This window comes from Eptesicus fuscus, chromosome 11 (assembly GCF_027574615.1).
Source record: "Eptesicus fuscus isolate TK198812 chromosome 11, DD_ASM_mEF_20220401, whole genome shotgun sequence".
In the NCBI taxonomy this organism is placed as follows: domain Eukaryota; kingdom Metazoa; phylum Chordata; class Mammalia; order Chiroptera; family Vespertilionidae; genus Eptesicus; species Eptesicus fuscus.
In genome coordinates this window covers 9,873,071-9,889,567 of record NC_072483.1, presented here as the reverse complement: position 1 = coordinate 9,889,567, position 16,497 = coordinate 9,873,071, and the positions used below count along the sequence as shown (strand labels likewise).

Genomic DNA, 16,497 nt, shown 5'->3' with positions numbered 1-16,497 from the left:
GGCCCCCACTCTATGCAACCATGTCTGTTCAGCACCTACTGAGGGTGGGGCTACGCTCTGCCTACCAGCATCCTGGTCACTAAAAAAGTGACAATCGTTACTAATAGTAGTGTTAGTGATGCTGTAAGATGGGAAGGGAAGACTCTGTTCCAAGATCAGGCAGATCTAGTTCCAATGTGGCTCACTAGCTGTGTGACCTTGGACAAACAACCTAACCTCTCTGAGCCTCAGTTTACTCACCTAACCAAAGAGGAGAACAGCAGTAGCCTTTAATGAGGATTAATTACAACAGGAATATAAGACATAAAAGAAGTGTGATCCTGTCGCCGCAAATGAAGTTACATGACAAGAAACTAGGTACACTTGCCTTGGGGAGAGAGCCCTTGGCAGGGCCACCAGCCACCCTCAGATCTTAGGAAGGCACTTGTGGAAGAGAAAATGGACTCGCTCTAGTGGTGCCCAGCAGAACAAGGACCGATGGGCCAAGGTTTCAGGAGAAGCACTTGTGCCGGAGGGAGGGAGGAAGAGCCAGGTAAGGCTTGGGGCTGCCCCCTGGTGAACTGAACAGACGAAGGCTTAGGGAAGAGCTGCTGCTGGGACGGGAAGACGAGGTGCTGAGTTCTCCCAGGTGGGACTGCAGGGGGTCCTTGCACCAGGCGGATGGTGGACAGTTGGCCTCTAAGGTTGGTGCCCAAGGTGGCACTCTGAGCTCTCTTTGCAATAGGAAAGGGAGGCCCAAACTTTTCTCAAGGTGGCGCTGCCGGACCCAGAGAGGGGGCAGCAGCCAGGCCTGTCCCAAGGAGTCTGAGCATCCTGTTTCCCATCCCACTCACCACTGCCCCGTAGGAGGCATCGTGTCCACACCCCGGCACAGCCTGGGAACACTGTGGTTAGCGAGGGGAAACGCGGCAGTTTCAGTTCTTCCGAAATCGGACTCTGGCCTGCCCCTCCTCTGCCCCTGATCTCCCAGGACCACAAGCCCTCCTACGCACTGCTTGCCCCACGTGGGGGACAGGGCTAGCCCCCCACGTTCGACCTGCCCTGGTGGTACTGAGCTTTGTCCCAGCAGACAGTGGTGAAGTCCCAGGGGCACGCTCCATCGTTAGCTGTGATTGGGAAGGTCTCAGTCAGACCCAGCTGTGATTGCTCAGTTGGCGCCTGGTCTTTCCCCCATGATGCTCTGCTTCTAGGGTTGTCCCCTCTGATGGAGACACGGAAGTCATCCACCTCAGGCCCAGGCCCAGGCCACGCCCAGAAACCCCATGCAGCCCCACAGCGGTCACAGCATGGTGGTCCTGGCTGGCCCAGAGCGGTGGGGCCCCAACCAATTCCTCCAGGGAAATCATTTCTAGTCTCTTCCAACGAGTGCCCTGTGGCCCTTGTGCCCAAGTGAACACTCCGAATGACCAAGAGCTGCCTTCTCGCTGTCTGCATCAAGGCTGCTGTAAAGCTGTCAACGCTAACCAAGATCTTCACATTTGTTTTGTCTTCCACTGAGAAGTAATCATTCTTTAAGTGCCCAGAGCATCTCCAAGAGCCTGATTTTCCGGCCTTGTCCCTAACATCACTCAAAGCTTAGACCGAGATAGGTTTGTACAAGCTGCGTCTCTCCTCCTCTTCACTAGGGAGAAAGCCTCTGGCCTCCTGGGCCCTCTCCAGCTCTGATATCATAGAGGAATGGTATGGGTATGGAGGCTTTCAACCGATTCTATCCCCACAGGCCAGCCCAGGGCCCGAGGGAGTTGCTCGGCTGGGTCTTTGCTGATGGTGGGATTCAGCAGCTTCCTGAACACCAGCCAGCCCGTGGGTTCCTGATGAGCTGGCCCATGTGGTGCACTGGCAAGGGCCATGCAGCCCGCTCCCAAACCCGACTGGCCATGTGGGGAGGGGTTGATGGATCCTGCCCTGTGAGGAGCTGCCCTCAATTGATATGCACCAAGCACTGGCAGGAAAGAGGAGGGAGCACAGGAGGATCGAGGAGTGGACCGGCTGGGGCAAGCCTTGAATGCTGATGACAAGTGGAAAATTTGAAACCTTGGGCACAAGGAAAGCTGATGGCAGGAGCACTGGCAGGAAAATGAGCTGCTGCAATGTTTTTCTCTCCATCGATGCTTCACAGTTTTGATGCTCAGCATTTGGGGCCTGCCTTCTGGAATATTCAGATTTCAGTTTGGGAGGCTTGAAAAAATAATTCCGCACATGAGCCGGGCAGCATGAGTTGAGCCTGGGCTGTGGTCCCTCCCGAGGGGATCTGAGCACTGATCTGGGCCCATAGAGCCAGACCTTCCACTGTCCAGCAGCCAGGCCAGGTCGTCTCGTCCATTTCTGATGAGTTTATGGCTGTCTCTGGGGCAGCCGTCGTGTCTTTGAGGGGGGCGAGATGTGTCAGTGGGACCTGGTGCCCAGGCTTGCCCTCCTCCCAGGCCTGACTCTGACTCCTTGGTTTTTCAGGAAGCAAGGGGAGCATGGGCGTGAAAGGAGACATGGGGGTCATGGGGCCCCCCGGAGCCCAGGGCAGTAAAGGGGATGCTGGGAAGCCAGGCCCTCCAGGTAAGAGGCTGCATGGTCAGGTCCACTGGCTTCTACATATTACGTTTATTTTCCCTGGAAGGCTGAGCAACAGGAAAAACTCTCTAAAAGTCCTTCTTAATTGTAGGTGTGGCTGGAATTCCTGGAATCAAAGGAGATCAAGGTAAGAACTGTAGGAATGTGGGCACCACGCCAGCTCCCACTGTCCCTGGGCCAAGTCAAGGGCAGGGCCTGCCTCCAGTACCGTATTCCATTGTGGTATTCATGCAGAGCATCTGCTTCTAAAGACTGCCCCTCCCCAGGGGAGCAGCGCAGCCGCATCGCTGATGCTCCTCTTTAGGGCTCACCCTCTGCCACCTGGGCGGGGCTGGACCTTCGCAGCCCGGCTTCCTAGTAAGTCCCCAAGCTGAGACTGTAATTCCCCCCCTGCGAGGGCTGCCTCTTGGCTTCCAGGGAACACATTAGGTGTTAGGACATCCACGTGTCACTGCTGGGAACAGAGGTGGGTGGAGGGGACGGCAGCCAGGCCCTCTGCCGGCCACCCAGCCATGCAGTCATGACTTAACTTTCAGGACCACCTGGAGCAGAGGGTCCGCGAGGCCCTCAGGGTGCGGCAGGATCCCCAGGTGCCAAGGGTGAGCCTGGCAGTGCTGGCCCCACTGGGCTAACAGGTGAGGTCTCTTCTGGTGGTGGGCGTGGGGAGTGATGTCTGAAGGTCCATCTACCCAGCTCTTATGCTCACCATGACGTCTGTTGTCCAGGACCACCAGGGAGACCAGGGAGTCCAGGACCTGACGGCATGAAAGGAAGCAAGGGAGACACAGGTGACAGAGGGTGTGGGTCGGCGGGCAGGCGGCGATGGATGGGACGGAGGACTGGCTCCCTGCGGGCTCACCAGAAGGAGGCAGAGCGCCTCCTGTATGCTGCCCTGTGAAGGTCCTAGGGCTGTTCTTCCTCTGCCCAGGGTTCCTTAAAGGCCTTGAATGCCACGACCAAACCTCTAATGTCCCAGAGGAGAGCAGGGCACCTTGGCCATGCTGTCCCCCTGTTCTGCCTTCCAACTGTGGACATGGTTTCCACTCTCTCCTGCTGACCTGAGCAGGGCCCCAAGGGTCAGGGATTCGAGCATGGGGTGTCGAGAAATCCCTTCTTGCATATCCTCCCAGGGTTCTCAGGCTGGGAAGGGCAGCCCACAGCAACTGAACTCACAGAGGCTACTTTCTAAGCCACTGTGCCACCTTAGCTACGTTATAGACTGTCATGTCAATTTAGTCTGTGTTATAAACCATCGTGCCAACTTGGTCTAGCTTACAAACATCACACCGATGCGGTCTAGTTTGTGCACCACTATGCCAGTTTTATCTAGTCACTACCCAAGTCTGGACACCTGCAATGGTCTAAAAAGTTGGGGCCACCGTGTTGGGTGCTGGGTCCCCATGGAACACAAGATCTGGCTCCTGCCCTCAGACATACGGGTTAGTACAGACTTGCTGTACTGTGTCAGGCACACTTTGATGTGGACAATTTCATGGAAAATAGTCACATGCCATTTAGAAAGCTGGGTGCAGGCCAGGAGGTGCGGTAGCATGTGGGGCTGTGAGAAAGGGCTGCGTGTCTGCCAAGGATGTCTGTGGGCAGCCTGCTGCAGTCCCCTCCTCTGCCAGGTCCTGCTGGTGTTAGCAAACCTAGATGACCTCACCCCAGGGCCATGCTATGGACCCACACAAGAGGCAGGACCCCTCAGTTTTCATTGAGCAAGTGGTTGACTGATTAATTCCTTAAACAAATGTGACTTAACCCTGCTAAATGCTTCAGGTTAGCAGTGGCTGGGGTCTGGTGGGGGTGGCGAACGGCAGTCCAGTGCAGGGGGGATGTAAGAGCATGAGCTGAGTCTTGGAGGATGAGTGGCTCTCAGACATGTGTAGGAGGGGAAGGCAAGCCTAGAGGGAGGACACAGAGCCGGTGAGTCATGGCGGAGGGAGGGCTCTGTAGGGTGTATCCCTGGCACCTGGTTGGTGTCTTGGGTTGGGATGTGGAGCTCTGGTCCAAGGGATAGGTGAGGCCAGCTCCTAGTCAGCTTTGGACTTTGGGCTTTTGACATCTGGGGTTCTCCTGAAGGTTGTCGGGAGCCATGGCGCAGGCAGCTCCTACACCCACCCTTCTTCCAACCCACCCCGCCTTGGAGCTGCTTTCTTTCTCACAGACTGTGTGTTAGTACAGAAGGGGCTCTGCTACCTGAGGCCACCAGCAAGGTCTCACCTTCCAGAAAGACTCCATCTGGGTGCAGCTCCCCTTTCTGATCCTATACCTCCCTTTTTCCTGAAGATCTCAGAGTGACTGACTTTGGCACCTGAAGCTGTCTTGCCTCTAAGTTTTCTGTTTGGCTTCATGGCTTTCCTCCCTCAGTTATAAACAGAGAGCATCCCTTCACCTCTCCTGCTCCCCGCCTTGCTAGACTAAGCAAGAATATTTGTGCTAAAACATGATTTTACCCAAAGGGGTGCTGTGCCCACTGTCTGAGAGCAGGAACCCTGCCCTGCACCCTGCATCCTGGAGCATTTGCGTAAGAGCAGCTCCTGACCGTGAGCACTCTCAGGACAGCCCAATGGGCTACGCACTCTCGTGAGGGCTGTTTCACAGTAAGAGAGGCAGCCTGGCTGGCCCAAAGCTGGGGCTTTAGCCATTGCACTTTATCTCACCATCTCCCTCCCCAGGCAGCCAGAGGTGCCCCTCGTCCCCATCAGCACACTCTGATGAGTGACACTTACCCTCCAACCCAGTCCAAAAGGATGAGAGCAGAAGCTGCAGCAGCCTCTTCCACTCTTAGAAGGAAACCTGAAGCTCTCGGGCCCTGTTTTGGCTCTTTCTCATTCACCCACAACCCCATCCCTGTTTTAGCCCAGTCTGGGACCATTTTCACTTCATCATCGAGTCCTTGTCTATTCATCGGGCACCCTTCCAGGGACCTCCACCCATCAGACTTAGTGGTAAATACCAACCAGGCAAGTTCCAGCTGCCCAAGTAAACATGGTGAATGACAGTTTCATTCTGAGGCATGTGATAATTACAACTTAAGTAAACTTGCATAGATTTCCCACACAAATCCCAATGATTGCCTTGAACAAGTAGCTGATGGTCCACGTGGACATCTCAGAAGGGAATTCCACAGATAGGACCATATCGGGCCCATCAGAGCCAGGTCTAGATATCATCCTAAAGGAAAAGGTTAACGGTCTTTGGGAGAGGTTAGCTTTCTGAAGCGGGAGAAGGAAGGATGGGTGGAGAGTGGTGGCCAGATCTCATCATGGAAGATAATGCAGACTTTTCAATGTCAGGACATCGGTATTCCCCAAACAAGAGGTCCTGTGGGGTTTGTCCAGTTTTGATTCTATCAAGCCCATTTTTCAAACTGATGTATTTTTCCCATTTTGTAAATAAAATCATTAATCTCTCAAGAGGATATCTGGCTGCATTGGATGAAAACAGAAATTACAGTGCCTTGGCTTGACCTGGGCAATAGCTAGCTTTCAATATCATGCGTTATTAATAAAAACAAGAGGTCTGTTCATTATCAACAATGCCTCTGGGCCAGACACTGTGTTCAGGACTTGGATTCCCATGGTGTTATTTCATTTACCCCCACACCTGAGTTTCACCATCCTACCTTACAGCCAAGGAAGCAAAGGCTGCCAGTGGGCAAACGCTCTCCCCCAGGAGCTGAATCCGGGACTCAATCTCAAAGTCTGATTCCAAGTCGGTTCTTTTCCAGACTTTGTTGTGTAGAATAACACAGAGAATAGGACTCAAAATGAACAGAATTGCCCATACCTCCCACCCCACAGTAGGAGGGTAAATCCTGGCTTAGTCACCACATCTCCCTGCTGTCACAAACAGTCACTAACCACACGCCAACCCATTCTGGTGAAATGTTTCCTCTCGCTCACACCTCTGGAGAAAGAGGAGCCATCTGAGATGAAGGATGGTGGCGAGGACCCCTTTCCTCTGTGGGAAGGTAAACTGCATAGCTTAGCAAGTAGGCATTACCACCCAGCAGAGCTTCTCCAATGGAAGTTTCCGTTACCATTCACAAAGCAGGGGTCTATCCAACCCCCAGAACTTAGTTTTTCTAACTTTTGTCTTTTAAACAATTGCAAAATCATTTAACTAATTTTTTTTTTTTTCAAAAACTAACAGACAAACAAACAACCACCCCTAAATGAATTTTAGCTCAACGTTCCATAAAGTTTGTTCGGAAATGAGGAGGACTCGCTTCAACTCGTCATAATGGCATTTCTCTTTCTATTTCCATCTCCTGGGCTAATGTTAGAAGCAGCCAAACCTTTAAGCTCCAAAACACGAATCTGATCAGAAATTTTGCATCTCAACAGCCTTCAAGTCCAAAATATAACAAGAACATGAATTTTCTGTTCTTTTATTTTCCTCTTGAGGCAAACCCAAAGTGCATCTGTATTTTACAATGTTTTATTTTAAAGATAAGCAACAAAAAATAATCCATAATAGCAATCAAACCCTATATTGTGAATTTACTTTCTCCCCATTCTAAGTACTGAGTTAGCCCAAGAATTTATTAAATTCTACCATCATATTACTAGATTGTCACTTACGAATCTTTTCCTTGTTTTTCTCTAAGTTTCTTAGAAACATTTACAGGAGTCTATGTGCCTCCCAGTTTTGGGTCAGCTACCCACTCGCTTACTTCTTGACACACAGCTCCATTAGTTGGTTATGAAATTAACCCTAAATTTGCCAGGCTGTACTTAGTCTGTATATCAGGATGGGGTTGAAGAAAGTTTCCTAATGTACCGGAAATTTCTATATTCGATCAGAGTCAGGAGACCTGCACTTCAACTTGGACTTGCCACTGACTAGCGAGGTGACAGTGGGTGGGTACCTGCCTTCCCTGGTCTCAGTTTCCCCCTCTGTGAGGTGTGAGGAGCATTCTAGAATAATATCTGGGTCTGGCCAGCCCAGCAGCACTCTGGGATTGAAATAGCCAATTTTCCCCTGGAGCAGGAACAGTCTCAGACTTTAGGCAGGACACCAGCTGAACAGTAAACAGTAGGAAGGCATTTGCTTTCTACCTAAACGATGCTGGGGGGAGAAATATCCCCCTGAGTAAATACATATGTTGGGCCCTCTCAGCTTATACGGTTGTGAGACCAGGAACCAGTCTGTTGTGGTCAAGAGGAAAACCCAGCATCATCCGCTTTCCAGTGTCATTTATAGACATCTAGATCCTGTTTTCAACCTTTTCTCCCTGATGCAATTGGGTGCGGCCTTGATTTGTTGTGAAGCAATTTCTAGTCCTTCGTTGGGACAGCTGATGCCAGCCACTCTGGAGCGTCCAGACGCCGAGAGAGAAACCACACAAACCCAGCTCTGTTCCTCCGCCCAAAGAGGGGAGTTTTGAAGACAAAACCACCACCCGTTATACACATACTAGCAGCATTCAAGGCCAGAGGTTCTGGGAGCGTTCAGGCCTGGGAGGGGCAGGGACTCCTCACACACAGGAAGGCAGCTCGCAGGAGACTGACTGTGAGCTGGGCCCAAAGATCGAATGAGGTGTGTTTGGGGAGGTGCCACTCCAAAGGCGGTCCCTGGACCAGCAGCAACGCTCACCTGGAACCTGTCAGAAATGCAATCTCAGGTCCCACCCAGGCCCATCCACGGAATCAGCCACTCCGGGTGGGGCCCAGCACGTTGCTTTTTAACAACCCCTGGGCAGGCGATGCCGAGTCACCCTGCGGTCTGACTACGTTCAGGAGAAAGGAATGACCCAAGCCAGCTGCAGGTGTCCTTGGATCCAGGTGGACAGTGAGCCAGCTGGCCGCTGCAGGGCCCCGTGGGAGACCGGCCCTGCGACCCAACCCCAACTTTGCCTTAGAGAAATCCCTCCATCTTTGAGTGAGGGCTTCCTTCTCCATAAAAGGGAAGTGGCCTGCTTTGCTGAGAGATGGAACAAGGCCATGCAGGTGAAGCCCCTGGCAGGGTGCCTGGCCAGTGCAGCAGAGGCTGAGTCCCGGGAGGTGAAGGGTTGGGAGAAAGGGTGTGAGAAAGGAGGGAGGGTCAGGCCAAAGGGACCATGGACCTCGTGAATAAGGGCCTCCCTGTGGCTCCTTCTGCACGGGGTGTCTGTCGGTTGGCGCAGCGGAGGCAGCTGGAGAGGGGCACTTCTTTGAGGGATGAGGGGGCAATAAAGGGCGGTCATAGTGCTGGCATCCCCAAGCCTTGCTTCCAGGGACAGGGTCTTAAGGTGGCGACATCTGCAATGGGATGTGCCCTAGGATGCAGACAGAGAGGGCCAAGGGTCTACAAATGGACCATTATTTCACTTAGTCACAAGCAAAGACTTGTTTCCAACTGTGTCTTCACCTCCCTAATCTTGACACGTGATTCAGATGCAGGTGAGCGGAGAGGAAACGTCTGCCCCCCTCTGCCGTGACCTTGGGACAACAGCAAAAGGGGGCTCGCTGGACAGCAGGCCCAGAGGAGGGACGGGAGGCTCAGGGAGGGACACCTGCTCAACGTTATAGGTGGACACAGCCCAGGGCGCCTGACTTGGCCACTTTGCTGCCTTGGGAGGAAGTGTGGCATCAGTGGGCAAGGCCAGGGAAGGCTTCACAGTCGGTAACATCTGACATTTTAGCAGGTTTTACAGGATTGATAGGAATTCTCCGGGCACCAAAGGGGTGAGGCATTCTAGACAGAAGGACCAGAGCATGAATAAGTGGCCTGGGTGAGCTGGGGCCTGCCTGCCAGCGTCAGGCCTCTAAGGTTCCCCCTCTCCCCCCACTCCTAAAAGCAGCTCTGAGCCTCAGTCCTGTCTCCACACTGGTGAGGGGCTGGAGCAGCTATCCTCTCGGGAGAACTTCCAGTGCATCCTACTTCTCTTGGTGCCGAGGCGTGTAGAGGCAGCTCGTGGCTTCTTGGCCCTCTGACCCTCCTCCCTAGGCAGCGCCTGGCCTCAGGCAAAGCATCTGAAAGGCTTCGGGGAGCCAGGTTATTCCAAGGTGTCCAAACAGACCTGCCAGGCCTCCAGCTTGCCCTCCATTGACCAGCACACAGTAGGTGCTCAAGAGTCAGGCTCTGGGAGGTAGGAACTTCCCCATGTAGGAATTTTTCCCAGGCAGTTGGCAATGAGGGGAACTGTGGTTCCTGTTGAACATCAAAGGGCAGCCTTTGGTTGAGGCTGGGTTTGCATCATGGTCAAGGGCATGGCGATGAGCACAGCCGCTGACTGCATTCCTATGTTATCCACTAGTAACTGTTACTTCACATCAATATAAAGTTTCACTTTCCCAAGTTTGTGTAACTGATTTGGAGAGTCCTGTTTCTTTGAAATAACACTAATATTGGTCCTTATAATCAAGAGGCCATGATGTGGCTAAACCAATAAATTATTATCCCACAGTGACCCAACCTGGTGCTGGGAACAGTGGACCTTCCATGGAAGTTAGTGAATGAGCGGATGAATGGGAGGGAGGTCTTTTCCCATTAGAACTACAAATAGTATCACCATCAGTAATTGCAGTGATTATTTTTCCATTTTCTGGACATGAAACCCTTTAGCTGCACAAACCTTTAGCCACACTGGGGGTCACAATGAAGTAAACCAACCAAACTATTGAACGTCTACGTGGGTGAGGGCCTGCAGAGCTCCTCACTCTGAGTACCCTCCACAGTCTTTTGGAAAAAACAATAATTTTATTTGCAAAATATCTCTCAATTCTTTTCCAATAAACTCGACAGGAAAGAATAGACATAGATTTAGACACCAAGTCAGGCTACCACTGGCAAGGAAGGCCAGCCAGTAAGTCCAGGGTCTGTCTGTCCAACTCAGATGTCTACCCAGAACATTTCTATCTCACCCCAATGCACGGTCCCATTTCTGTGGGTCCACTCCTTGTGCTCTGCGGAACAGGCTTTAAACAATCGTGAAGAACCAACGTGTCTTTCCATCTGCATTAATCAGACCAAGGTAGAGGTTGTCTAAGATTAAAAGTGTCTAATATCCAAGTTTTATTATCTTCTCCCCTTCTTTGTATTTTGATCTTAGGACTTCAAGGACAGAAAGGAACAAAAGGAGAATCAGGAATTCCAGGTAAAGGGCCGACTCTATTTTAATTTCCTCACAATGATGACTGGAAAGGGCGAGGCTGGCTTGCTGACTTTGAACGCACCGCTGTGACCTTCCCCCAGGGTGACTGGCCCAAGACCATTTGAGGCGAAGACTGCAGGGCTCTGTTACACACACAAGCCTCAGATGTTCTCCCTGGGAAACCTGGGCAATGATGGGAACTCAGTGAAGTGAGGGGAGAGGGAGAAGGTGGGGGAGGGTGGTGAAGGGTGAAAAGTGCGAGGAGAGCAGAGCAGGTGGTCAGGTGGTGGCTTAGGCTGTGCAGCCACCATGGCGCCTCCAGCGCCCGCCCCTCCCCCTCACTTCTTCTCACTGGACTTACACCCTCCTTGCTCACAAGCCCTTGCCGGGAGTTGGTTGTTGTGCTCGGCACTTGGCTCAGCATCTCTGTCTTCTCAGTGCCCGACCCCAGGGAGCGCCACAGCAGGGCTTCTCAGACACAGCGCTTGAGCAGTCTTCCTTCCTCCAAGACTGGACACTCTATTCCTATTTTAACTTACTAAGGAGAAAACGAGGCCTAGCAGCATTCTAGCAACTTCTCTCAGAATGGCTAGAACTTCCACACAACGATGTAGTCCACTGAGGACCAACCACTCTGGACTCCCGTCAGCAATTTCTCAACCAGCATTTACATGGGAGTCGGGAGATTCGAGCAGCACCCCACCCCCCAGTTGGACCAAAGACACCAGCTGAATTTCCAAACAGTTCAGAGGGGAAACCGGCTGGTTAAGGTCCACTCGCTCATGAGGCACCAAGGCTCTGGGGCCCCGTGCAAAGCAGGGCAGAGCATCTGACAGAGGGTCCTTCTCCTCCAGGCCCCGCAGGCGTGAAGGGAGAAAGGGGAAGCCCAGGCCTGGCGGGCCCCAAGGGTGCAACTGGACCAGCTGGCCAGAAGGGGGACCCAGGAATGAAAGGTAAGGCCCTGTTTCCCCTTTGTGGTTTCCAAGGAGAGGCCCTGATGTAGGGGCGTGGGGTTTTCAGAAGCAGAAGGTCAAGGTCTGTGGGTTCAGTGGGTGAGTTCTGAGCTGGGGTTGGTCTCAGCACTGAGCCTGCAGGCACGCGTGAACGTGCACCCACTCCACACCCAGCGGTGCCGGGCCACCCGCACAGCCTCTCCGGACCGCAGCTTCCCCCAAAGGAGATGCGTCCCCTCCCTGTCTCTTACCCGTCAAATGTCCCTCGCTAATCTAGCTTAAATCCCTCCTGCTGTGGCTTAGGTCCGTTTCTTCATGCTTAACTGTCGGAGCCCGTGGAACCTCCTGTCCGCTTAATGCCAGGTCACCGGCAAAGCTGGGACAAGAACCTGACCTCCTCCGCACGCTTCCTCCCCCCCCCCCCCCCCCCCCTCCACCCCCGCTGGCAGAGGAGGGTGAGAGAGTCCTGGCCTGTTTCCTTCAAATCATTGGTTTTTCTCCTTGCTACAGGATCTTCCGGGCCACAAGGAGTAAAGGGAGAAAAAGGTCAGAAAGGTAATTGCTGTTTTTATTCTCTTTAATCTGTGCTGTAGAGTCAGTTCTGTACTTGAACATTTGTGTGTGGTGGGGGAGAGGCCTTGGTTCTCAGAGAGATGCCTCACTTGGGGAAGGTTAACGGGCTTTCCCTTGAATGGGCCTGCTCATAGCACAGCTCCCCGCTCCCGCCCTGCTCCCCTCTCTTCCTCTCTCTTCCATCTCTCCCTCCTGTCTTTTCTCTCTCCCTCTCTTCTTTTCTTTCCTCCTTTTTCTCTACTTTTCTTTTTTTCTCCCCACCACACAGTCCAGATGTGGTCGCCCGGATTTGCTAGACCAGCCACAGAGGCACCTGACCCTGTGGCCTCGTGGCTGCGGGCCCAGGGGCTGAAGGCTGCTAGCCAGGCCATGTTGGTGCCATCGGGGGTCTTCCTGGCCAAGCAGGGTTTTCCCCCTCTAACTATAGAACGTCCTTCATTGAAGAGGCAGAGCCTGCACTCACACAAGCCCCAGGCGGCCGTGCTCACCTCTCGCACGTGTGTTTTTCTCTCAGGTGAATCCCTGGCAGCCGTCAGGATTGTCGGCTCTGCAAAACGAGGCCGGGCTGAAGTTTACTATAACAACGTCTGGGGGACAATTTGCGATGATGGCTGGGACAATTCTGACGCCACCGTCTTTTGCCGAATGCTGGGTTACTCTACGGGAAAGGCCCTTTTCAATATGGTCCCTGGTAAGTGGTCCTCCACCAGCTGACTCTTGCCAGGAGGAGCGGCATGGGCTTTCTGTCCCTTTGGTGGTTTGGGTTAAAAGAAAAAGCTTGGTTCAAGCAACTGAAAGGTCTACAGCTCAGGGCCCTAGGCTTCCATCCTTGCAGCCTGACAGACCTATGACCTTCCTTCCCCTGAAGACCTATAACCTTCCTTCCCCTGAAGACCTATGACCTTCCTTCTCCTGAAGACCTATGACCTTCGTTCCCCTGGCAGAGCTATGACCTTCCTCCCCCTGGCAGACCTATGACCTTCCTTCCCCTGAAGACCTATGACCTTCCTTCCCCTGACAGACCTATGACCTTCCTTCCCCTGGCAGAGCTATGACCTTCCTTCCCCTAAAGAACTATGACCTTCCTTCCCCTGGCAGACCTATGACCTTCCTTCCCCTGGCAGACCTATGACCTTCCTTCCCCTGGCAGAGCTATGACCTTCCTTCCCCTGGCAGACCTATGACCTTCCTTCCCCTGGCAGACCTATGACCTTCCTTCCCCTGGCAGACCTATGACCTTCCTTCCCCTGGCAGAGCTATGACCTTCCTTCCCCTGGCAGACCTATGACCTTCCTTCCCCTGGCAGACCTATGACCTTCCTTCCCCTGGCAGACCTATGACCTTCCTTCCCCTGGCAGACCTATGACCTCCCTTCCCCTGGCAGACCTATGACCTTCCTTCCCCTGGCAGACCTATGACCTTCCTTCCCCTGGCAGAGCTATGACTTTCCTTCCCCTGGCAGAGCTATGATTTTCCTTCCCCTGAAGAACTATGACCTTCCTTCACCTGAAGACCTATGACCTTCCTTCCCCTGGCAGAGCTATGACCTTCCTTCCCCTGGCAGAGCTATGACCTTCCTCCCCTGGCAGAGCTATGACCTTCCTCCCCTGGCAGAGCTATGACCTTCCTTCCCCTGGCAGAGCTATGACCTTCCTTCCCCTTAAGAACTATGACCTTCCTTCCCCTGGCAGACCTATGACCTTCCTTCTCCTGGCAGAGCTATGACCTTCCTTCCCCTTAAGAACTATGACCTTCCTTCCCCTGGCAGACCTATGACCTTCCTTCTCCTGGCAGAGCTATGACCTTCCTTCCCCTGGCAGACCTATGACCTTCCTTCCCCTGGCAGACCTATGACCTTCCTCCCCTGGCAGAGCTATGACCTTCCTTCCCCTGGCAGACCTATTACCTTCCTTCCCCTGGCAGACCTATGACCTTCCTCCCCTGGCAGAGCTATGACCTTCCTTCCCCTGGCAGACCTATGACCTTCCTTCCCCTGGCAGACCTATGACCTTCCTCCCCTGGCAGAGCTATGGCCTTTCTTCTCCAAGAGTGACAGCAAAGGCTTGGGTCAATGTCTGCACGCCCTTGAGCGGGAAGGCGCATGGCTGCAGTGCCTGTGAGGCGGGACTCTCTGAAGGGCCGCTGAGCTGCTGGGGCTTCAGAAGCGGAAAGCCCGCCAGGGAGGACGGGCCCAGGCTTCCCTTCCAGCTCCCTGGAAGCTAGAGGCCTGGAATGCCCACGCTGTGATCAGGTTTAAGGAGAAGGTGGGAAGCAAAAGAGAGCAGGGACTTCCTAAAATCCGTTTGGGGTGTTAGAGACTCAGCCTGTGTCTTTCAGCAAATGGTTCAAACTTTCAATGAAGGAGTGAAGCCCGAGGCTGACACCATTTCTTCAGCCGTAAGGGCTGACCTGGCAGGGGCTCGAGGCCCCTTTCTCCTGCTCCCGCCCCCAAGTGCTGCCCTTACCTCACCCCAAAGTGCCTGACTGTGTTTTATTCTGAGTCCCGCTGGTTTGTAAGCCAACGTTAAAATACACATGTCCCTCACATGGATTGCCACACTGTGGTGTAAATGTCTGCAGTCAAACAACCCAAATGGTTTCCTCTGAGCTCTGGGTCTGAAATCAGCTGTGTCAGAGAAAGGGGTTTGAGGAAGGTGAAGGCTTGGCAGGAACATGGATGGATGCGCTGTAGCAAGTTAGTGGGAAGAGAGGAATGCTGGGAGCCCACAGGAGGAGATTTCAAATGGTTCATGGATTAGTATTAAATAACTTGGATGAGACTTTGTCAAAAAGGATAGAAAACAGAACAGAGGCAGAGTCATTAAAAGAGAACAGCCCATGGGTGGGGGGCAGGGGCAGGATGGGAGAGATTAGTGGGGGGAAAAGGGGACGTATGTAATACTTTCAATAACATATTTAAACAAACTAGCAAACAAGTAAATAGATTAAAAAATTTTAAATGGCCTCTTAGAGGAATAGCAAGAGAGAGAGAGAACAGTCCAGCGTCAGCACCTTGGGCCTGAGTGGGTGTGGGAGAAACCGAAGTCTACCCGAACTGGGAGCCCCCAGCCACCAACGGGCCACTCGGCTTCGAGCCTCATCCCACGCTGTCCCCTCCTGTCTCTGTGTCTAGGCACTGGGTCCATCTGGCTGGATGACGTTGCCTGTCAAGGGACAGAGCTGACCCTGTGGAACTGCAACAAGAGTAACTGGGGCTCTCACAACTGCAACCACAACGAGGACGCGGGGGTGGAGTGCAGCTGACCTGCATGGCCTCGGGCTGCTTCCCCCCCCACCCAGCCCTTCCCTCCCCCCGCCCCCGTGCCTGCTGGCATAGACACGGGAAGGCCGGCGCTCTCGGAGGCTCCCTGAGAGTGGGTCATTAATAAAATGCAAAGTGCTACCTGGCACTTCATTGGCCTTGGCTGAAATCACTAGTGTGTACCTCCCACCCCTTCTTGATGTGCCCACGCAGTGCACACAACACTGCACCGAGTTTTCACGTGCCCCTGCGCACAGGGACCTTGGAGTTTCAGCGTATAGCCAGGGGAGAGTGGTGGGCCGGGGGATCTAAGTGCGATACAGTCACAATTAGTCGTGACCATCCCTTCAATCACTCAGATGTGACATCTCTCATAGCGAATGGGTTCTCCCTCCAGCACTGGAACTATTCTCCAGCAAATGAAGAGGTTGGCATGTAATTGGCACCATGTTGCCTGATCAATAGGAACTGTACCTTTAAGCATGGAAATCAGCTCTCATTAGGATGTGAGCTCCAGCAATGCAGGGACTTTTGTCTGCTGTAGCCATCCCTTAGGGGCTCAGTAAATATTTGCTCAACGAACAACTGAATTAAACCAAGAAAGTAGAGCAACTCACCCTCTAAGAGGAATTTGGATCCCTTTTCATTCTTCCCCTGGGATATACACTCTCTCTGAGTGCAATCACATTCCCTTCCTCCCTCTCTCTCTCTCTCTCTCTCTCTCTCTCTCTTTCACACGCACACACACACAAACATTTTCAGAAGGACAAAAGCAGTTTATAAGCACAGAATAGTCAAAATCCTGGCATGGAATGGACTATCCGTGCCACTTAGCAGGGCTGTGGCTCAGCCATGCCCAACACTTCCCTTCCAGGGCATTGGTTTTTATCTCTGAGCTGCTGATGAGGTGCAGATCTGTCTCCTGAGCTCCAGTCATATCTATCTGCCTAGCAACTGCCTCCACACAGGACCTCGCAGGCCAGGCAGTTGGATCCTGACTCATCATCTGCCCCTCCTCTGTTCCCATCTCAGCCAGTGGCTCCCTCCATCCAGAGCCCAGG

The 16,497-nt window shown here is 53.1% G+C and overlaps 1 protein-coding gene across 1 annotated transcript in view; it reads left to right on the top strand.

The window, feature by feature from the left end:
• Positions 1–15,438, top strand: part of MARCO (macrophage receptor with collagenous structure) — a 33,400-nt gene extending 17,962 nt beyond the window's left edge. The window contains exons 8-16 of the mRNA XM_008143453.3: positions 2,452–2,550; positions 2,657–2,692; positions 3,102–3,200; positions 3,291–3,353; positions 10,607–10,651; positions 11,503–11,601; positions 12,112–12,156; positions 12,689–12,865; positions 15,308–15,438. Coding sequence (XP_008141675.2) covers positions 2,452–2,550; positions 2,657–2,692; positions 3,102–3,200; positions 3,291–3,353; positions 10,607–10,651; positions 11,503–11,601; positions 12,112–12,156; positions 12,689–12,865; positions 15,308–15,438 — 794 coding nt within the window. The remainder of the gene's footprint in view (positions 1–2,451; positions 2,551–2,656; positions 2,693–3,101; positions 3,201–3,290; positions 3,354–10,606; positions 10,652–11,502; positions 11,602–12,111; positions 12,157–12,688; positions 12,866–15,307) is intronic.
• The last annotated feature ends 1,059 nt before the right edge of the window (positions 15,439–16,497 follow it).